Source organism: Epinephelus moara, chromosome 22 (genome assembly GCF_006386435.1).
Source record: "Epinephelus moara isolate mb chromosome 22, YSFRI_EMoa_1.0, whole genome shotgun sequence".
Classification (NCBI taxonomy): Eukaryota; Metazoa; Chordata; class Actinopteri; order Perciformes; family Serranidae; genus Epinephelus; species Epinephelus moara.
In genome coordinates, this window is record NC_065527.1 from 27,754,987 (window position 1) to 27,779,001 (window position 24,015).

Genomic DNA, 24,015 nt, shown 5'->3' on the forward strand with positions numbered 1-24,015 from the left:
GATTTTCTTCTTATAGTATTCTTTGTGCTAACAATAATCAAAAGAGATAATGCAGTTTAAATTTGAAAATAATGTCTTTGTGCTTCTAAAGTATATAATCATAACAATACAATTCATTATATGTAAACTAGATTACAACACAGTCAGTAAAAAAATCAGTTAAAAAAAAAGCACTTACAGTAAAGGAACAGTGTCAAAAATTTGGGAGAATTTAGTGGCATCTAGCAGTGAGGAATGGCAGATTTCAACCAGGTTAAACTTGTCCTGGTTAGAATTCCATCGGTGGTTATTGTTCAGGAGGTTTTTAGCAGGAGCCGAATTATCTGCAGAGGTCTTCTCCTCTCCAAAACAAACAGACCAGGTGATTAAAAAACACTAAAAACACTGGATGAAGCAGTTCCATGTTATAATCAATGTTTTTCCAAAGCTCTTTGGCATGTCAGAGCCAGGCCGCTAGCCTTGCACCTGCTAATCTCTGCTCACCCTTCTCTCTGGTGACTTAATGTTTTCTCACCTTATTTCTGATCCAGACATTCTGGAAGTTTTTACCAGGAGCCGAATTATCCCTAGAGGTCTGGTCCTCTCTTAAACAAACAGATCTGATGGTTTACACAGATAAGAACATTGAATAAAGCAGTTTTACTTTACAGTTCAGTGTTTTTCTGATGCTGTTTGGCAGGTTGGAACCAGGCTGTTAGCCCAGCACCTACTAATCTGTGCCCACCTTTTTTCTCTGATAACTTGAGATCCAGACATTCAGGAGTATTTTTTACCATGAGCCGAATTATCCACAGATGTCTCCTGCTCTCCAAAACTCTCCGTTACTTTTCTCTGTTTTATATTTGTGGGGGATTTTTGACTAGCTATTTGCCATTGCTAGCTGTATAAAACTGTATAATGATAACAATTGTACGCCGCAACCACGAAGGACTGTGTGTGTGTGTGTGGCCAGCTGTTCCTCCATATTGTTGTTTGCACACATAATTGAAGGATCATGTAGCTGCTGCTGTGAAGGAGGAGTCCACTGTGTTTAAGTTAGAGCGGAAGAGGCCAAACATGGTGGCGGTGGCAATGAGGAGTGTGAGGAGTGTTTATGTTACAGGGAGGGGAGCCCTCTTTATGTAACACACTTCCTATATCACATTCCATGTACGTATTGCATTTCCAACTCATGTTTTTGTGTTTGGTACAAACAGCTGCTGGCACAGGTCATCTGCACGTCGTCCACTCTGAGCGGACTCAACAGGAAATGAAACACTGCTCTGACTCTTTATCTGATTGCAGTACTAATACTGCATCTGTAAGTTGTGATATCATTAGTACTGCTGCTGAGTGTGCAGTTCATGCTACTACTGCTGTTACTGCTGTTAGCACCACTGTTGGGACTACAAATGGTACTTCTCTTAGTACTTCTGCTGAAGGGACAGTGCTACATGCAGGCTTACCGCTAGTGCCACTGCTACTGCTGCTACAGCCACGAGTATTATAGCTAATACTTCTCTGACTACTACTGTGGAGGCCACTACTTCTATAACTAGTAACGCTCTTAGTACTGCTACAACTAGCGCTATTGCTAAGGCTACAAATACTACTGTTACTGCTTTTTGTACTGCTGCTGAAAGTACTACTTTTACAACTAGTACCACTAATACCAATTCTACTGCTGCTACTACCATGGCTACTACTACTAGTGTCAGCACTACCACTGCTGCTACTATTATTTGCATGGCTGTTAGTGTCACTGTTACTACTAATACTATAGCACCACTAGTACTATTGTACTGCTGTTACTACCATGACTCCTGTTACCACTGATAGTGCTGCTGATGCTACTGCTGCTGCCAAGGCTACTGCTAATACTACTGCCCTTAATACTACTGCTATTACTGTTAATACTGTCAGTGATACTGCCCCTGGCACTACTAGTACTCTATGTACTACTGTTATTACTACTCTGCTAAAATGAGTACAACCATTGTTACCAGTACTACTTTCCACAATCACTAAAGCCGTTTAATACTACTGTCATATAGGCACTACTGCTACTACCACCTCAGTTATTGTAATGTCGAATAATGAAGAATAATCTCACTTGTGTGAAATATTATTTACATATTTGACTAAGCAGACTACGAGTCAGTCATAATTCAACGTTAACGTTAGATGACACCAGCAGTCATGTAACTGTACTCATGATGTGTTTGATGACTAAATATTAAGATGTGTCATCCCGTTTGTTCTTTTCTCCTTGTACCTGCTCTGATGTCTGGATCTCATCTTGTGTTTTACACTCATATCTGTTCTATTTTTGAAATCTGATGTGAAAAATGAATAGTTTCAAATAAAAAAAAATGACAGGGAGAGCATTTCGCTTTTATTTGACAGTTGACAGCAGAGACAGCGAGGATCATGTGACAGGCAGGACATGCAACAAATGCCCCTGTTTGCAGTAACATGACATGCACCTTCGACCATAGCGATACAGAAAAACCCAACAAAAATCATGATAATGCTTTATCATGAGAAGCAATTTCAAAGCAATTAGTGATAAAGACGTTGAGTGGAAACCTCAACTTGAAAGCTAATGGAGTTTAAATGCAGTGAAGTACTTTAACTTTGATGAAAACTCACTGAAGATGAAAATAACGGACTTTAAAACCACTGAAAAAGTACAAGTCTCAATTACTGTAGTCACAATAGAAGTTAATTGTTACCTCCATCCTTGTATAATTAGCATAATTACCATTGTCACAGTAATTGCATTGTTTCCCTTTATGGCATAGGAAGCTGCTGAAACAGGAAAAGGCTTAAACAGATTTAAAGGGAAACAGTCTGTCCTGTTTTAGGATGGTGATGATGATGATGATGATGATGATGATGATGATGATGATGAAGTGCAGTGTTCAAAATTAAAAGATACAATATTTAACTTTTTGAAAAACAACTAGACCAATGTTATATATTTTGTTGAGTTGTGTACTTACATTATCCCAAATGTTTCCAATGAAGTTCAAACCCAGAGAAATCTGTAATTTTATTCAAGGACAGTGGCATCAAATCCCCTTTGCACAAGTGTCAGGGTTGTGGTTGTCTGACAGAAGCTGTCATAAATGAACTTTTTATCCAGTTTTAAGCCACAAATTTCCCTTTATAGATCTTGGTCTTTTTTTAACGGGATGAGGGATAATAGCCATCAGATGTCTTGATCCTAAGTTATCAGAGATACGAGCTGGGTAAATGTCAGCGGCAGCTCAGCTCCAGTCTCTGCAGTGCCAAACAGCATTGGAGAAACATAAAATGGCTTTTTTCAGTGTTTTTACCTGTTTCAATCACTGAGTCCATTTGCTTTGGATTCAGCTCCCAGTAAAAACTTGCTGAACATCAGGATCTAAGAGTTCTAAGAGAAAAAAGATGAGCCCACATTAGTTGGAGGCGGGCTAGCAGATCCTCCGCAACAAGGCAAGCAGCATCGGAGAAACACATGGTTTTAACAAGAAACTGCTTTCGTGTTTTTGCTGGTTTTAATCACCTGGTCCATTTGTTGTGGAGGGGAGGAGACCTCTATGGAAAATATGGCTCCCGATAAAAACCTTGTGAATGTCTGGATCTTAAGTTATCAGAGAAAAAAGGTGAGCACACATAAGCAGGAGCTGGGCTAGAGGGCTCTCTGCAACAAGCCAAACAGCATCAGAGAAACTGTGATGTTTGGGAAGGAGACCTCTATGGATATTACGCTCCCAGTGAAAACCTTCTGAGCACTAAGGAATCCTAACCGGGAGAAACTGACTGCAATAATGGCATTGCTCTGTATTTTGTTATTGTTTAGACTGAGGGACCCCACCAGCAGAAAATTACATATTGTGCGTTTAAGTCTTAAGTTTTACCTGCTACGCCTACTTCCACTTCAGTGTTTTGGGTTCCTACATTTCCCATAATGCCTCTCCACGACCCCTCAGAGAGCAACAGTGAGTTTGTTGCATTCAGTTTCATGTGTAGGCGGATCAAGTGGAAGCATAGTTAGATCAAGCGAGCGATTAGTCAAGAGGAAGAGTTGCTCACCTGACTCTCTTGTACCTCAACCTGTCTATTTTCTGACTCTGTGGGCGTCTCTGCCCACTGCAGCTCATCTCTCCCTGCATGCTTTGTGAACACTAGAATGACGGCTCAAGAGAGAAACTGATCATTTTATCATTGTCTTCTTTCTTTCAAAAAAGTTTCCGAAGGAGGGCTGGAAAAGTTCTCTGTGTCTTAAAGTTGCAATACGTTGCCCAACTTGATCAGCATGCTTCTGTTCGCCCCGTGTGAGGATCAGCGCAAGACAACCTGAGGCGAATCCTGTGATGGAGATTTCAGATGATACGGCAGCCGTTTTAAAATGAAGGATTTCAACCAGGATTTCTCGACCTGACAAGAATATGAATAAGAAATGAAGGCTCTAAATCTAAAACCGTTGAGTCCTTGAATTTCACCAAACGCAACCTTCAAAGACCTTGGAGAGTCCTTAAAGTTAATGCAGGAACTTTAGTGTTGCAGTCCTGGAAGAAAGACTGGATTCACTGTGATGCTGTTGGCGTGAAAATGATTCATTTTACATTAAAAGCAGTTGAGTTTTAGTTGCTTTAGTCCAAAAATGTTATTATACACAAGGCTTTCAGTGAACTTCACAGACTGATCCAGAAAGACAGAGAGAAGCAGAGATTGACAGGCAGAGCGACAGGCGGAAAAAGAAAAACACATAATCTCAGCTAAATTAATGAAAGCAGAGAGAGGATCCGAGAGTCAGCGGCTGCTTCATCCAAATGGCTTCTGCTCACAGACAGGAAATGAAGCCAGGCGAAGCCGTGCTTGGCGGCTGTTTACCCGGCAGCAGCGGGAGCCATGTTCTTGGATCAGTTTCAACTTTTTGCCCAAAATGGTTGTTATTAGGACGGGGCTTTGGGCAGACTTATCCAGGATCAGCCCCGTCCAGCTGCCACAGAGTCAGATCAAGCCAGCAGCAGTTTATCTGATGGAGTCGCTGCTTTACGGACAAACAGATGGACTAGAGGATGTATAGAAGGATAAAGAGGAGCATATATGGTGCATTGCATTATGAGTTGTAAACAGCAATGGTTCATGATGGTTTTATAAAAGTGTGCACAAATGTGTGCATGTTTTTGCTCACTCAGTGTTTGGCAAAGGATATTGATGGTATATCCTGTATTTATGTCGGTAAGTGGACAGTTTGGAGCAGTTTGTTTGCAGGATGCAGAATTCAGTCATTTAGTTCAAGTAGAATTAAACAAAAGCGCTTAAACGCTGCTAATGGCAGCAGATGATGACACTGAGATATCTGGAAATGAAAACCCCTTCCAAGAGAAGAGGAATCAGGTTTTGATTTTTCTGCCAAAATGTCAAACTCTGCAGAGGGACAGGTTGCCAAGACTCTGGCTAATCAACAAGCTTCTGTATGTGGGAGCCCATGTGACTTTTGTTTACAAGCCCCAGTTTGATTGCGACTGGGCACTGGGAGCCCAAAATAACTGAATACACAAAAAAGTTTTCCACTCTTTGACTGTGACCAAAGAAAACCAACTAAAAAGCATAATAACTGTACAGCAGGATGATGCATTTATGTCAGACACGGAGCTTATGTCAATCTGAGAATGTCCACATAGGTTGTTTGTACAAGCAGCATATTATGACCCATATTTAACTTTATTGTTGGGTGGCAACCTCTATTGGCCGTAGTTATTGACAGGAGCAAAGGAGGATGACAGGTGACGTAGTATAAAGTGTGACAAAGTCTGCGTAGGTAGCATGGATGTGCAAAAAGAACTAGATACAGCTGCGCGGGCCCAAGTTGCTCAGTGGTGCATGAAGCCAAAAAAAGTTCGACCTCCTGGGTACAAAATTACCCAGATCTTCCACATCCTTGGACCCACAGAGCAAGTGTATTAGAGACTAATGCCAGCTGAGCAGTAAACTTCTGATTGAGCGCTCTGCTAACTTGAATGGGAATAAAATGATTTAATAGTGCGGCCTTTTCTTGTCTTTCAAAATGTCATCCAACTGAATGAACAAAAATCCTGGTAATGAAATGAGTCAATTCACGGGAGCTGTGACACTTAAAAAAAATCGACTGATTTACAGAAGTCTCCTTCATAATGTAAGTCTATGGGAAAAAGTCTTATGGGAGTTGTAATTCCACAGTCTGGCCACTATGTAAAACTGGCTTCAAAGTCTGGTGCTGGTCCTGGGGACTTGGTAAGGAGATGGTCCGGATGGATGAATTCATCAAACAAACACAGGACTTACTTGTCCCATGTGAAACTAAAAGTCAGTGTTGAGTTCTTTTACGTACGTACCATAGTTAACTACATGACATATGTTACGTGACTTAGATACCTAACTTATGTATGTACTTATTTGAACCCAAACCATGATCTTCTTTCTAAATCTATATGATATGATATATGTAAACAAACTACGAAGTATGACCCTAGTGATGCAAGAGATGGATTAGAGTCTGAGGCGATCCAAGTCATTTAATATTGCTTATCTGCCGATACTGAGTCCCAGTCTGATACCTCTATTTCGTCTGTACATCTTTTGTGCTGATTAGATTAATAAATTGCTCTTATTGGTTTTATGCTTGCTTGACTTTTGTTGCACTTGCAGTGGCATCATGAGTGTTGGTGTCCCCCGGCTATCCACCACTGTCTATGTCTCTCCCAATGGTGAAACACCAAAATGCAAACGACTCTCACACTGAGCTGAAATGAGTGCTTCTAACTTTGGTAAATAACATAAAATAAACAGCCTCAAATGGCATTTGCTGTCAATTATGGCATGTTGTGTTTCGTGGCAGTCAGGGTGCAGAGTGGAGGAGAGACAGATAGTGGAGAGTTGGAGAGTAGACGAAGGCTGGACTCATCGCGTCGTTGTGCATGAAACCTTTGACAGTAAAAGCATTTGTCTGACATAAAAATAGGATTGGATAGGACTCCATGAGCTCAATATAGCTGATCCTGATCAGGTCAAAAACGCCCTGATCAGCCCTCATACCAATCTTTGAGATTGATCGGGACACTCCTGCCCAAAACTACCTTTGAATCATTCCACAACCAGAAATTATGGATTACCAGAACTGTCTTGGATGCCACATAACACAAAGTCATGGACAATTATGTAGAGGCAAAAAGGTTGAAGGAACTGACAGGATCGCATTTCACTGACGATAAACCTTGTGTGACTTCATGTAATAAATAAATGATTGAGTAATTAATAAATGTGGATAAATCCTCACAAAACTTACAGATCGTGTAAAAGTGTAGGAGAATGTTGGTTTCATAAGCGGATCAAAATCCCTGCATAGAAATGAGAAGCTTTTTCCTACTTCTTATGACTGGATGTAAACACCGTCTTCAGATGATTTTATCTCAGAATTTGACTTGAGTTTGAACTTGAAAACCACCGCTCTCAAAGTTTATATACTCAGAAGTTTCCACTCTTGTAGTGGCACTGCTCCCTCAGTGTGTAGTCAAGTGTTTTCAGCTGGATTTTGGAGGGGAGGGGGGAGGGGGGGGTGGGGTGGGAGGGAGGGGGGGGGGGGGGGTTGTGTAGACCATGTACTTCCCCTCTCAGATGGTCCCATCCCACCCCCTGCCTGCCATGGAGCCTCAGCCTGATTTCTCAGAGCCTGCAGAGGATCCAGTTGTGGTATTGTGGTTGAGGCACATAATAAAATGACTGACAGCTCACAGCAGCAGTCAAGTATCAAATCAGTTGTGCTGCTCCGACTGACATCTCCAGGTTTACAAAATGCTTGGGTTGCAGAAAGTCTGATGGCTGAGGACGTTTTATTTGTGTCTGTGATTTTATACCAGAGCTTCTTTATAGTAAAACAAAATTAATTCTGAATCTTTAGAATCTACTGTTAATGAGAGGGATTTTGGATCTCGGCTCTCTGTTGGTAAAAATAACTTAAGTCATATTACGTAAACACTACTCTTTTCTGTTTAATTTTGCTCAAGTATCTGAGATCTTTCCACTACTGTTTTAGTAGATATTGGTCACCAGCTCTGCAGTTATTTATAATCCGTGGCTCGGAGCCTGGAGCTCCAAAAAAGCGTCTTACAAATGCTGCCACAGTACAGTTCTGACTGGTGCTGGATGATTGCTCAACTCACACTTGTATTCAAGAGAGAAAACATTCAGAAATATTAAGTTTTTTTCTCTCCAGGTATCAGAAATGGAAAATAATTGACTGATAAGCAGCTGGTGTTGAGATATGGGCGAAAATAGACGCTCTATTCTTTGCATTCAGAAAAGAAAAGCGGTGCTAATGCAAAATAGCTGCAGGGTAAAAGCATCCAGGAGGAGTTTAACATTCACTGCCACACAATTTCCTACCAGCATCCAAGAATCACTTGACTCAACATCAACAACGTCATGTTTTTTTAAAATTCCTGCTCTACTTTATTTGATTTGATTTCATTCCATTACATTGATTATTCAGCACACACACATGAAATCATGCCAGTAAAGCTTGCTGGAATCGAATCAGGGGGGAAAAAAAAATTGACCGCCACACCACCAAGCTACCAACATTATCTGCAGTCTTTCAACAGAGCTTTATCAAATGTAAAACAGACACAAGAGATCTGACTTCTGATCAGATTTTCTGTCATTTCCTTGTTGTGGTTCAGAGACGGTCTTTCAGTTTCTGTTTTCAGTGGTAAGACCTGATTTTTCTCATACGAAGCCGCACAAAGGGTTAAACAAAATCCTGATCTTTCCTGCTTGTTGTAAATCCAGCGTGATGTGAACCCACTGCCCTGCACAGCGTCTCCGGCTCGATACCATCACCTGGTGGTGAGTCAGCGTCACTGTGGCTGCTGTGGGGAAACAGCAGAGTGAAGCTGAGATTTGAGAATACGAAGACTTACAGCGTCCGCTTGTTATTCCACATGCAAGAAACTATTACCCCCCCCCCCCCCATTTTGATTTAAATTTGAACATATTGTCAGCTGTCTATAGGGTAATCCTCTTTATGGTCAACTCATCTCAGTGGGCCTCTTTTTTGGCTCACTGCTCTCTGGATAAAACTGTGTACATCACATGTCACTCTGCTGCCAGCCGCCTCAACACTAAACCACACAGGGTTTGACCTGTATGAGCTATTGTAACCCAAAACCAGTAGCGTTGCCTTTTTTGTGCCATCATAGAAAACAGGGTATCTGCAGGCTCTTAACAGTCTTAAAATGTCTTAAATTCAGTTTTACAAATTTTAGGTTCTAAGAATCATTTGCCTGGGTCCACACCTTTGAATCTGCCCACCCCAGGTTCTGGTTGCCCAAAACAGACTGAAATCTGCACCTATGTCTCTCAGAAAATATTTTGTATTGGACATTAAAACCAAACTGCTAAAACACTATGGGCAATGGCTAAATAATAATTAAATTAATATGAATATAGTGAATTTGGAAGGTGAGATATGAATGTACATAAACTGATGTTAAACACTTGAAAAGTCAGATTTTAAAATTGTGCCAAAAAACCCTGAGCATTTCCATTGGTTGAAATCAATTAATAGCTGATGTTCATTTTACTATGGGAGCTGGTTCTAGAGGGATTCAAATGCAGAGAAAATGGAGACACTTATTACAAAATAACTGAACACAGACAGTAACTGTGTAAAGAAAATTAATTTCAATTTAAATTTTATACTTTTTAAAGACTGCTAATATCGATAGTCCTTGTATAATAGAAAAACAATGACACCATAATACTACAGTCACCATGTTTTTCTCCACTGGTAGCTGAAACACATTCATCAGTCATGTTTATGTCTAGAGTTCAAGCTCAAACCTCCGCTGAGGACCGTGTTGTGGTCATCTTTAGCATGTTAGCTTTTATCCTTTAGCTCTGCTGCTGCTCTTTAACATGTGACCGTCCTCAGTGAGGGCAGATGGGCTCTAATCTGCAGATAGAACTAGATGATAATGAGTGAACAGCTAAATGAGTAATGAAGCAAGTCCTGCTGACTCTGTGTTGATTGCATCTGAACGGACCATCGAGCATATTACACTTTGCTGGAAATGTATAGACAATTACCCTCGTTTGCTTCTCTCTTGCCCTCTCCCCTCTCTTCTCTTGTAATTTATGAGCTGTGTTATTGAAATGACTATCATAAATTGCCAATATTAACAAAGTACCATGCACAGAGCCATCAGAATAAGCAGCAGACCGGGGAGCCTGTTTCAAGTTCAAACCAAACTCAACCTAAATGACTCCCACTTCCAGTGTCTGTAGCTGAGCTTGACCTCTGACCTTCCACTGACCTTCTGCCTTTTGACAATCAACAGCAGCTTTGCAGTTATTTGTAAATCTCAGCCTCCACATCTGGCACTGTCGAGCAAAGCTCTGTGAGCTCAAATACAGCTTAAGCCTTTGAAAATCTTTGGCAGCTCCTAGTGGTCGTATCTAGAAAGACACCACTGCAAAAAAAGGAAGAGTGTACTGAGGTTGATTTGTTTCCAGATTTAAGTTATTGTGATGCAAGAAAAACAAATATGTCATATATGCTGTATATATAATATAAGTTTGAAATAATGTAATTGTCATTATAACATACTGAGTCATCCTCTCTTTCTCCCTCCCAGGTGGTCAGGCGGTGCCTCAGGACCAGTCACCCACCTCTACTTGCCCTCCAGGACCCTCTGGACCTCCGGCGGCCGCCAACGGCAACAGCGACATCATGGTGAACTTTGACCCTGACCCAGCGGACCTGGCGCTGTCTAGCGTGCCGGGCCAGGAGGCCTTTGACCCACGGCGGCACCGCTTCTCCGACGAGGAGCTGAAACCTCAGCCGATGATCAAGAAGGCCCGCAAGATGCTGGTCCCCAATGAGCAGAAGGTACTACATCTCCCACAATTCTTTGCTGTCCTACATACCAGTTTCTGTTCAGTAATGTGTTTTTCCCCAAAAATGCAAGCATGCAAACAGCTTCTGACAGGCTAGAAATATATTTTCTTAAAATGACATAAATAATACATTAACATTTTGTATAAAGGACAAATGTTTTTGATGGCCAGTGAGTGGGTATATATTTGCTTTAAATTAAGCTTAAAACTTTTGTAGCACTTTTATAGCACTTTATTTTGCAGTTTTCAGAAGCTTTTGTCTCAAAGCTGCAGAAATGTGGTTTCAGGATATTTTTGTCTGCAATTTTAGTCGATAAAATCTGCCAGTAAAGCAAGAATATTTCAACTTGTTTCCAGTTTTCAACTTGTATTGGGTATTTTATAACATCACATTTCATTTTTTTGTTATACATTCAGCAGTGGCATGCCTCATTTTTATTTTTTCTAAACATACATACTCTCATTTCCATTAAGTGTTGAAATTAATGGATTTCTGTTAAAAACAGGGTGAAAAACTCTCACAGCGCTTGCAGAAAATAAGGATTTTTGTACTCAGTTGCAGACAGAAATTTATTGATGTTTTTATCTGTAATAAATACACACAAAACAAAACCAGTCACAGCTGAACGTCATCACAACAAACGCCACAGCTCTTTGACAGCTCCTGTATTGATGTGGAAAAACTAAAGGAGCACAATGCCCACTTGTAATTGATGCCTCCTGACGAGAGTCCTTAAAATATTATGTCCTCAGTTTATTGCACAATAAGAGAAGCTCTGATCAATGGCTTTCATAGTTGAGTGCAGAGCAGCTGCAGCTCCTGAGGCGTTGGGTATTTATGGAGAGATGAAGGCGCACACCTCGTGCTCAGTCGTTGAAGGTTTTATAAATCATTTGTACGCAGGTTGTTTGGAAAAATTATCTCTGACCAAAGTTAAAGATGAAGCTGGGATTGCTCTGCAGCCCCTCATAAATGAGATTTCAGATTCAGCTCTTTGTTTAATACCAACCCTCTACTGAAGAGTTGGAAAATATGGCCACGATCGAAAGATGAAAGTTATTTCAGGATCGCAACATTAAGGAGAATTACATTTTTTCATTAACTGATTAAAAAACTAATCTCAGAGCGCTGGTAGCCCCAGGAAACATTTAAAAAATGTTGCAGAGGGATAATGATGTGGCTGAGGAATGATGTTAAAGACCCCCTCCTGTGAAAATCAGGTTTTTAAACTTGAGTTACCACACATTTTTACCAATGAATTTTCAAACCTTTTTCATAACTTTTCCAATATTTACCCTATTTCCATGACTTGAGCAGATAAAAATAAGTTGACAGATGCGATACTGATGCGTCCATGCTGGTAGAAGTGTTCATGTTATTTGGCCCATGCTTAGTTTGAACTCCTCCCACTATGAATATGTATACAGATAATTCAGTTGGTAGAACAGTTGCAGATACGTATATTGATGTACTCACTCACCACTATCATTAAATGCCTGGAGGGAAACTTAAACTTAGCCAGATGTAAACAGATCCTGCACAAGGCCCTATGAGGATACACTATTTGGGCTGTCAGATAAAGATCTCTCAATTTGGACTCTTATTTTGCTCTCTAGGTCCAAAAGTTTAACACAACAATCTCAGTGGTTTCCAGTCTTCCTCTCACGAGACCCTCATTGGCCAACAAATTTCTTTCATGCCCCAAAAAGCAAGGATGCACACTTTTGTGAGGCTGCCGGGCATTTATTCTCTCAGCGTAGCAGCTCAGCAGGACAGGACTGAGCAGCTGCATTCAGAAAGAACTGCCTTTCATAAAGAATTATTAATACTAGCAAGTAATTGAATATCATCAAGTTTAGCAAGGAACAACTAAAAACTGATGTGGAGGTTGTTTGTGTACATGCAAATCATTTGATTAATAGAACGCTTTTTTTGTTTATATGTGTTTGTGTGTGTCTTGTTAGCTTTCAGGCATCTGCTAACATTGTTGTGTGAGTCTAGAAAGTCATTAAACTGTGACTTTCTAGACTCGCACAATTATCTTTGAAATTGAACCAATTCAGGAACTACTGTAGTCAACATTTCTCACATTCAAAAACAACATCTCTTTGCTCTCCGCATGGTTTAAGACCAGTTTCAAATTATGGAGGTGTTTTTGAAGGAGATTAAATGAAAGCCATAGATTTAGAGAGGCAGCATGAATAGAATCTGCGTAGGAATTGACGTCTGTGTCATCTGCATAAAGGTGGAAGTTAGAATTGTACAATGCAGATATAATACTTTTTATATAAATGTTAATAAAATGGTCCCAGGACAGCACCTTGGGGAACTCCATTTGTAACAGATAGAAATGAGGACTAAAAAATGACCTGTCTTGATAGACTGCAACCTATCAGAGAGATAATTCTGAAACCACAGGCAGCTAGCATAGTCAAAACCTAAAGGCAAAAGTCACATTAAAAGCAGAGAGTGGTCAAAAGCCTTTGTTGGATCAATAAAAAAAGCAGCGCAGTGTTTTTTGATTTCCAGAGTTAAGACTTAATAACTAAAGAAATGGTAGAAAATAGTGCTATGGGTAGGCCTGAAGCCAGACTGAAATGAAGTATAAAGTAAGTGTATAAAAACTGCCTGTTAGACAATCAGAAATTAGTATTTTCCATGGCTATGGTGTCGAAATTTGTCTTTGCAGTCCAGTAAATTGTCAATGCTTTTGTGTTCCATAGTTGCAAATGTTCAATTGTCGCTCCCTTTCCTCCTACCCTTCTTCCTTTCTCTCTCATCACACATCTGACCCTCATAACTCATCCCACGCTCTCTTCTTTTTTTTTTCTCTCCCCTCTCCACCTTCCTCCCCACACACCACAACATGCCACACCGGCGCCGATGACAGGACGAGAAGTACTGGAGCCGACGTGTCAAGAACAACGAAGCGGCAAAGCGCTCGCGGGACGCCCGTCGGCTGAAGGAGAACCAGATCTCTGTGCGGGCTGCATTCCTGGAGCGGGAGAATGCTGCCCTTCGCCAGGAGGTGGCTGACATGAGGAAAGAGCTGGGCCGCTGCAGGAACATCATCAACAAGTACGAGAGTCGACACGGAGACTTGTGAGGCGGCGGAAGGAAGAAGACGAAGGCGAAAGGGGCGGGAGGGGAGGAGGAAATGAGAAAAGGGTACAAGGCAAACCCAACAACAGCAGCACTTTAGTTGAAGTGGCGAGGGGGGAGGCCGACGTAGATCTGCAGTAAGCGCTGTGCGACACCGGGCGCAAACACGAAAAAGTGTGCGCACGCTGTGCTTCAGGATGTCACGGCAGGAAAGCACAGTGACGCCATCTTTTACCAGTTTGACTCTCTTTGTACATGCTGCTTTGCTGAATCCACTCAACGTACTGTATCACCGTGTGTCACCTCGGCAGCTTTACATCACCCTCGGTGCTGTGCTTACGCCCGATGTCGCATGGCATTTTTGCAGGTAGTGCGTCCCGGCCGCTGCTCCGGCCAGTTCAAACAGGGTGTTGAATTCACATTATGCCAGTGAAATCTCACTTTTTAAGCTCAAGGCACGGATACAAGCCAGGAGAGGTCAGATGTGTAAGATTTTTCTATAAATAGGATAAAAAAACATGTATATTTTTGAAGTGGGCAGGAAGGCAAGACTAGTCCAGCAAAGAGGAAGAAGTGGAGGAGGAGGTGCAGGGTTTTCGTCCATAACGCAAAGAGATTTTGACATAGGATTATTGTATATTTTTCTATTAGCAGAGATAGCCAGGAGGAGGATTTTGGAGATAATCTTTTGTATATTTTATATATGGGGTGGGAAGGGGCTGTTAGCTGGACAGTCATGGGGCCACACAAAACGCTTTTCCTCCCAGCTGTTTATCGCTAAACAACAGATAATCTATTTTCAATTTCACTGAGCTGGTTAGTTGGAGGCAGAGGCATAACAGAGAATGTATCACGGTTGAATCAGGTATTTCACATGGTGCAAGACGAGGTGGGGTATCTTAGTAATGATTGTTTTTGGTGCGGGGAAGGAGGCAGTAGGAGGAAGATGGTGAAACAAAAATTGTATAGTTTTAAGAAATTTTTGTGTTCGTTTGTTTTCTTTGTGGGCTTGTTCAAGCACTTGATTTGTTATCTTCTATTTGATTCCGTGTCTGACTTAGAAATAATCGCAGGGCTTTTATTTTTGAAGGTGAAGAAGAAAAAGAGAGGAAAACAGGAAGTAATTATAGCCATCAGAACAGCTGGATGTGAGCAGATGTTAGAAAATAAATAAGGTGGAGAATTTCGCTGGCAGGTTTGCATTTAGATTCGGGAACGTGTCTCGCTCACACACACAAACATGCGCATATACTCACACTGATAGTTTGTTAACAATAACAGAACATGGTTGCAGTCTTTCTGTTTACTCCTCGATTTGTCCAGGAAGTGCAAAAATGAAATACTAACTGGTTTAGGGTTGATTTGCCCAGATTGAACAGTGACTGAAACCTTCAGCATGCAGACACATGACACACACATGGACACACACACAGACCTCACCCAGGTTTTAACCCTTATTGTTGTTGTTGATGTTGTTATGGACTTTTATGGTGCTGATCTGATCTGATCCTTCACCTGACGCACACACACACACTGACAAAAATCATAATCACACACACACACACACACCTACACCATCTCAAACACAGTACTGAACTGCCTATACCCTTTCTTTGTCTTTTATTCCTTCTTTTTAGTTTAATTTTTCTTTCTTTTGTTGCATATTGTATCGATAAATCGTATATAGATTTACACATGAACACTTGTCTATACCTCTCCTTCAAACTTTACCCAATGAGAAATGAGAAATGCACCCTACTGCTACTGTACCATACAACTGTACTATTGAATATTAAACTATTCTCTCACTAGATATATATATGTATATGATATATGCTTGAATCATGTGATTATAGTTGTAATATACATAATTGAATATATTACAGAAAATCCCATTGGAATCATTTTGTCAGTTTATTTCTCAGGTGTTTTTGTCTGAGGTATTAAATACACGTATTAAAAAAAACACAAAAAAGTCTTTGGATCACAAAATTTGTGGTTTGGTTTGTTTTTCTGGGGGGAATTATATTTTATTTTTCTTGTTGTATATCCTTTCAAAGCTGTTGGTTTTATCATTTTAATTCTGTTGTACCCTGGTATATTACTAACTCATTATGGGATGGACAACTTTTTCCTCAGAACAACTGACCGTTTGCTAAGCCCCGCCCCCTCTTAATTACTGCTATGCCCGTCAAGCCTTTTTATCCTTGAACTTAATGTATCTATTTCACTATGGTAACAGTGGCACAGTTTATTCGCTTTATCTAGCTTACTAACAACTCTGCTCATACCTGTCTTCACTCGTTCACAGTAAATTGAGACTTTGGACACTTATGAATCAAAATCAAAATTCATAGTAATTTTTTCAAACAGTTGGTCCTAATTTTAGACACAAGTGGACAAAAGCAGCTTCTCATTTTCAGTTTCTCACTGAACTGTTGATTTTGCCAGCTGAAATTACTACGACACTAGCAGCAGCTGTTAGTTAACTAGCTAACTAACATTAAGGCTTTGTTGAATACCATCCTACTATTCATAGGCTGCTATTTATGACCTGAAATTTAGTATGTGGTTCTTTCCAGTTATGTAGACAGAACATCATGACAGTGTGCTAACAACAATAACTGGGTACAAAACTGGCAATTGGTTAAAATTGTGGAGATCTATAAAATCAGCAAACTTTTTGATTTCTGTTGTCATTTTCGGCCATATCTTTGATGTTTTGTAATTATCTTTGATAAACCAAATTTACCAGCACAGAAGCTAAACAATATACCAGAAACTTAGTGTTCTGCAACATACAATGACCATTTTTGTCAATGGAGTCTGGTGACTTTGATATAACAGCTTCAGTTACCCATTGGAAAAGATTGTCTGACAGCAAGGTAAAGCAGTGAAAATATTCTAAATACTGTTTAAATACTAAGTACTGTTTAATTTTAATGAACATGATGCAAGGATTTCTACCCGGAAGTTATGGTAAATAAACATTGTGATTTGGTGTGTAGATTTTGTGTGCGCAAGAAATGCCTGGATTCTTAAGCAGCTTGGTCAGTGGCCATCTGTGTGAGATGCACCAGGCTTTCAACAGACTCCAATATAAACCCATCTGCGGCAATATTACTCAGAGTGACTGACATTGCCTAAAGAGCGAAAAAGTCCTTGTAGGGAGGAGGTTGAGTGAATCGGTGGGTCAAAAAACAAACACAGGATTTTCACCCAGGAGACTGCTGTTTGTGTCTTGTATGAAACCAAAAGTGTGAAACCAAAACGTCACTTGAACCGCAACGATGATCTTTTTTTACACCTCACCGAGCACTTTTTGTGACAAATCTACATTTCCTGTGAAGTTTATTTTAAAAGGCACTGTATGCATATAATGAGAGGAAATTGTAAGCTTCCTGCAAACATGGAAGTTTATTTTGAAAAGACACTATATGCATGTAATGGGTGAAAACCATAGTTTTCTAAAAATATCTAGATACTGGATGCCAAGATGTTGCCTCTTCCTTCCAATGGAGTTGCTCACCTGGTGCATATATACACCAAAATGAGTTTTTAGTTTCCGGGTTTACTTCCATGATGTGTTGCCCATTGAGTATGCCCAGTGGTGTTTCTCCCACCGGCCCTGTCTGCGAGTTCCCACTTGGCTCATAGATTCTACATTGTGATGATGTCACATATTTCCTAGTCACTTTTCTCGGCTTCAGGAAAGTTAAACTAATGTAAAACCTCCATGGATCAAAAATTCATAATAGAAAGAGTCATGATGGACGTAAATGTTTGCAGTTCAAGGGGTCCTGTCAACAGTTTTATAGATGTCTCCTTTATAATGATGGTCTATGGGAAAAATACTTTTTGGGCCACAGAGGAATTTTTCACTGCAATACTGCAGGTCACCACTGGAAAAAAATGGCTGCGAGGCTAAGCAGTGTTCCTGGGGACCTGGTGTAAACTGATATATCCAATACTGACACTGAAGGGGTACCTAGATGTAAGTAGTGATGGCCAAATGAAGCCTCATGAAGCATTTTCTTTACTTTATAAGCCCACTAGATGGCGCTTTTTTCAACAAAAGATGAATTACCATTCTTTGAGCCTCCCTTTTATAAACCAAGAGCACCATCTAGTGGGCTCATAAAATAAAGAAAATGCTTCATGAGGCTTCATTTGGCCATCACTAGATGTAAGCATAGAGCCACTGACCAAACTGCTCTATTTGTTAGGACAGAGAATGTGTTAGGGGTTGTTATGCATTTGATGGCCATGTACATTACATCATGCAAATGTTGCATGCTGTTTAATGATGCAGGCAAATGCTAACGGTCGCTCGCAGATTTGATCAGTTAAGATAACATTATCCAAAGAAAACACTTTCTGCTAATGACTTTAATGTTTCTAACGTTAGCTTAAACTTACATAGCAGTTGGTAGCATTCAGGGCTGTTGTGACTTCTACACAATGGATTGGTCAATACCGAAATGGGGCTCTACTGAAAGTAACCATTACCCAACATGATAATGTAGTTAACTAATAATATGTTCACTCTTGGCCTTAGTAGTAACAATATGCTACTTGTTTATCGAGTTAGCCATGCATGCTTATATTGGTAGCTTATGCAAGAGCAGACTTTTATGTTTTTGGTTTTGGAAGGTAGTTAAAATGAAGATGCAACCTTTTAAACCCTTTAAGTGCAGAATATCGCTAAGAAATCCAAAGCCAAGTTATGGTCACTAAGATATGATTGGACAATCACTCTTTGGGGGAGGGGTTTAGTGAACGGTTAATCTGGAGCTGTTGTGTCTTTATTAACAAATGGCGACTAAACCTATTTAAAAAAAACAACAACAACAACTAAAGTTCTTGTTACCTACAGCCATAGTTTCTAGTATTATATTTGCTGTTGTTGTTGATAATACAAATTTCTTTTCAGTCATTTCATGCAACAGCTTGTTTTGTTTTTTCAGGGGCAAGCTGTGATTTGATCCTCACCTAAATTCCCTTTTGATTCCCATAAACAACTTTCACTTGGTTTCACATGAGCCTGTTTGCTGTCTGCACCATCCACAGAGACTGTACTAAACCCCAGGTGTATTATGGGAACTAGTTCTATCCTTGATATAGTATATGTATACATATTTTATTCGTATTCTTGGTCTTTTCTTTTTGTTCTACAGACATAAACTTTTGAATTGAAATCCCTGGAAGAAAAGTCTCAGAGCTTCTTACACTTCCATCCGTTGATGGAAAAAGAAAGCCATGTGTTTTTTGTTTTTCTTTTTGATATTTGGGATTTTTGGATTTCTTCACAGACATTTCAGAAACTTTTTGACAGTGCTATTTTTCTATGTAATTGTGTTGTTGAGCGTGTTATAACTTTTTCTGGTGGGCATTTAAGGCCCTCTCTTCATGTGGTGGCAGTGACAGTTCACTGCCAAACGATGAATAAGCATTGCGGGTAATGATGACAACAATAATAATAATGATGATAACAATAATGTACACAGCCTTGTTATTTCTCCTTCAATTTTGTGGATTCTCAGCTAATTTCTCTATGTTGTGACTGACTGTTATGAACTTCAAGTCCCATGAGCGCAACACTACCCCAAAACCTCACCAGTATTGTGTGCTGTCCACAGGGATGATGGCATATGTGGTCTGGCTTTTTTTCCCTCCAAACACCAATAAAGGCTTATCCTTACTCACAGACAGAGTTTTTCTGGTGTCTTGCTGTGTGATCTAACCATGTATGTATCAAGAGAATCTGATATAGTATCTGAGGTGGCACCCCGCTCTGGCCTATGATGGTTACTCAGTAGCGCATAAAGCCAAAATAATTTCTTTCTGGGTATAAAATTACCGAGATCCTCTGCATCGTTGGGCCCATAGAACAGAGTTTACCAACCAAAGGGCTAATTTTCGGTTTAGCCCCCGTTTACTTCACTGGGAATAAAATGATTTAATTTTGTGGTTCTTCTAGACTTTTGAAATGTTATCAGACAGAATGGATCAAGTCTTCTTGCAGGGGTTGTAACACTGAAAAAAATGTATCCACTGATTTACAGATGACTTTTTCCTATTGTAAGTCTATGGGAAAAAGTCTTTTTGGGTTCCATGGCATCACGTGACAGACAATGAAGTTGTAATTTCACTGTTTGAAAAATTAGAAAATTATTGGCTTCTCAGCCTAGCAAACTTCCTGGGGGCCTGGTACAAACCAGGTGGCAACCACAACTGTTGAAGCTAACGTGAGATGTGTCATGATCTGCTGTTCTTTTCATGGCCACTAGAAGCTGGCTCTATAAAAAAAAATGACTATATTAAATTTGGTGAGAAACCTTCCAAACAGTGCAGAGATAATACAAAAAAAAAATATATAATAATAATAATAATAATGACAACATGCTAAATAGCTAATATAACTTCCTCTAATGTGTGTTTCAATTGTTTAAAAATGTATTGTTCCATTAGGAGGATATTATGACTTATAGAAAAGGCATGTAAAAATGTAATGCTTGTTACTAGTGTCAACAAACATCCAAAAACCTTTGAGGGAACTTATTATGCTTTTCCGTCTTTTCTGTGATGTAATGTTACAATATAGAAAATTAATATTAAACTTGGCCAAAGTTTCAAATAATGAGGTAAAAGTACATAAAAGTTATGCCTGTGGGCAACAACCTTGGTTTTAATTTTTCTACTTTCAACAAGCTGACTGCTCCAAGAACACTACTGCAAATGACAAAGTGTTGATGAAGCTACATGCTAAAGTCAGAGAAACTAGTAATCTTTGTTGTCAGTGTTGTTAATTTCTCCCCGATTTCAGATCACATTCTTGTTGGAACATATCTGGTTGTGTCTAGAAGCTTTTATTGGTGACTTTTAAAGGTCAGAAAGTGATGCTCCCCATCTGCAAGTACACTGCTTGTAGCTACATGCTAACATTATGACAGGAAACGTGATCTTGGTTGCTGTTGTTGTTAATTTCTCCCTGATTTTGGGTCAGTCCTGCTGGAACATGTGTGGTTGTGTTTAGAAGCTTTTCTTGGTGATTTTTTTCCTAACAACAAGCAAGTGTCTGACTATCACGTCGCATTGCATCACATTGGACACTCTGTCCACAGTGCTTCTGGAAAATATGGAACTCTGTTACCAGAGGCGTAAGGTAATTACAACGGGCCCCAGTGCCTGCTATTATGATGGACTTTAGAGCATGCCACTGTGCACATATCGTCTCGTCACATGATCAATTAGAGACTCAACACTGGACAACATCAACATGTATATTACCCAGCAATCATCACTGCATCTGTATGTGACAAAAATACCAAAGAAAATAAGAAATTATTCATTTCATTTAATCCTTTTATAGTTTATTTATGGTTTATTTAGAATGACCATATAATTTTGTTTTAGATGCTACTTACTATTTTACGAAACAGCAACAAAAAAAAAAGACACAGAAGAGTTTGACCTTTTCAAGGGCATATATAGCAAATGGCACCTTTTTAAATTAAATTAAAGTACTTCATTGAACTTAGGCATATTTCTGAGGTGGCAATCATTCATAAAGGCCCATTCTCCACCCAACATATTGTTGGAACACCTGCTCTTTTTATGGCCCCCCCCACCTCACAGGCCCCAGTGCAACCACTCTGCCAGCACTGTCTATATTAACACAGCTTTCTGTTACGTCATGTAAACAAACCACTTTACTCTCAGTGTGTGCTCAGAATAAGGTGACCAGATTTCTGAGATGAAAATCGGGGACATTTTCAGTGCGGCGGTGAAAAATCATTAAATATTATCATTATGAAATAAAAAACGGGGACAAGTACTTTTTCATGTATTTTGACCAGCTTTTATTACACAAAAGGTTGCAATCAAACAAATGAGTGACATCACCAACCATCCACCCACTGAGGAAGACAAAAATATCTTAATCTGGTTAGCTTGAGTTAGGATGGATTTTTTTGGTCAAAGGTTTCTACTCATACCTGAAAACTGAACTGATATTTATGACACAAAAGGTGGCAATGAAAAACCACCGTGATCCCCTCATTCATCCACCTCCGTAGCCTCCGCCTCAGGAGCCTGGGTAGAATAAGAGCAGAGGAGAACATGAGAAAAACTGCAAGAACAGAGCCAATAGTAAGTGAATAGTTTCTTAAAGAAATAACATCAGTTTTGGTAATATACTTACATAATTTAGTCATTGTGTTCTTTTTTATCTGCTCTGTGTAATTGCCTCTGTTTGAAATGTTGCTACATCAGAGGTTCCTAAACCTTTCAGACCATGTACCACTTTGTACCAAACCAAATTTCCAAAGTGCAACTTTCTACTGCAGATATGATTTTTTCATACAATAAAAATAACTGTATCACCCATTCAACAGCATCAGTAAGGCTAAACAACATCAACAAAATGCTACTTTATTAAAATCAAAGAATAGCCTACATTTATAAAGTGCACTCACAAAAGTCACTCATCAGGGGGACAGACTACATTCAGCCATCTCCTCTCCTGCATGTTACGCACTGCATGTTACAATCATACTTACTTTACCTCACACACACACACACACACACACACACACACACACACAGTCAAGTCTACTGCCAGCTCACACAAAATAAATAAGTTCATACACAACATACCATTTAACACGGGCACCGGTCTCCTTTTCTCTCCTTTTTGCTGCCTCTAGATTGTTGTTGTTGATGCTGCTGCGTCTGGTCATGCTTCCTGATAACGTCTGTAAGTCATACGACGTCTTCTCAGGCGATGCGTTTACTAACTACCGTAATAACTGGCGTTTGAGTCTGCGCGCATTTTCCCCCCATTCAGTGTCAAAATCGGGGACATTTTCAGGGACAGCTTTTACCAGGGACAGGTCACCCAAATCGGGGGCTGTCCCCGGAAATCGGGGTCGTCTGGTCACTGTAGCTCAGAAACATCAAACTGGAGACGTAACCACTGTAAAGATGGGTGAGTACTAGCTTCCTACATTTGTACTTTTAAACAGAAAACACATGATATGAATTGCCAGTTGTAGCCCACTGCAGACATAGCTGCCTTCTCATTATTCATATTCACAACAATACTATCACGGGTAGATATTATTGTTGTAGCGACCATATTATTCTTACTACTATCTCCACTTTGTAAAACAATCTAGCTAGCTAGAAAACTCTGCTGAGCATCCCACAAAACAATGCTTAACAGAAATGTTCAACTTCCTAGCAATCTCTCCCTTTCAATGCATCTGACAGGAATAAAATAAGATCAGGGTCTCTGACAAAAGTTCAGCTCAAAACGACGTGCCGTGTCATGCTGTGTCACTTGTGGCCAGTTAATACATTTCAAAAGAAGAATAGAACAATGCAGTTACATATATCTGGTTGCTGACGCTTACTTCCAGTGAAGACATGGTGGTCCAGTCAATCCCCCTAGGTGACATGTTCCGTCATTATTAACACAAACACTGCAGTGCCCCATACACAAAATAGAGCACCAAATGTGGATTAATCCACTGCTGAAAATAGTCCCAAACAAATGCACTATTTTCTTCTGCTCGAGAAACATTTGCTAAAATCCACAGTGACCAGCTGTTTTAGGGAATCACTATACCTTTTTCAAAACATTTTATATTTGTGAACTGCTTTAAAGATGTACATGTTGGGTTTGGGGCTGAGAGAGACAGACAGGGCAGGGTAAGTATTGAGAGACCGACTGACACAACGATGGTTTTTAGTCTTTTTTCATGGCATTAGTTGAAAGTAGGAAAAATAAAGAAACTAGGTTGGTGTTTTGACTGGTATTTCAGCCTGCCACAATTGGTTGTCATGGTTTCCACTTAATTGTCCCTCCTGAGCTCCTCCCAGGTTGCAAGATTTTCTGGCCCTAAACAGCTAGGTATACATAAATGACAACACAGGTGCTACATCCTTTTTTTCTGCACCATGGTTGCATTTATGGTTTGATTTTGAATTTAAAGTTATAG

At 39.9% G+C, this 24,015-nt stretch overlaps 1 protein-coding gene across 1 annotated transcript in view; it reads left to right on the forward strand.

Moving 5' to 3' along the window:
* Positions 1–16,348, forward strand: part of dbpa (D site albumin promoter binding protein a) — a 40,177-nt gene extending 23,829 nt beyond the window's left edge. Inside the window, exons 5-6 of the mRNA XM_050035117.1 lie at positions 10,647–10,900; positions 13,800–16,348. Coding sequence (XP_049891074.1) covers positions 10,647–10,900; positions 13,800–14,015 — 470 coding nt within the window. The 3' untranslated portion in view covers positions 14,016–16,348. The remainder of the gene's footprint in view (positions 1–10,646; positions 10,901–13,799) is intronic.
* The last annotated feature ends 7,667 nt before the right edge of the window (positions 16,349–24,015 follow it).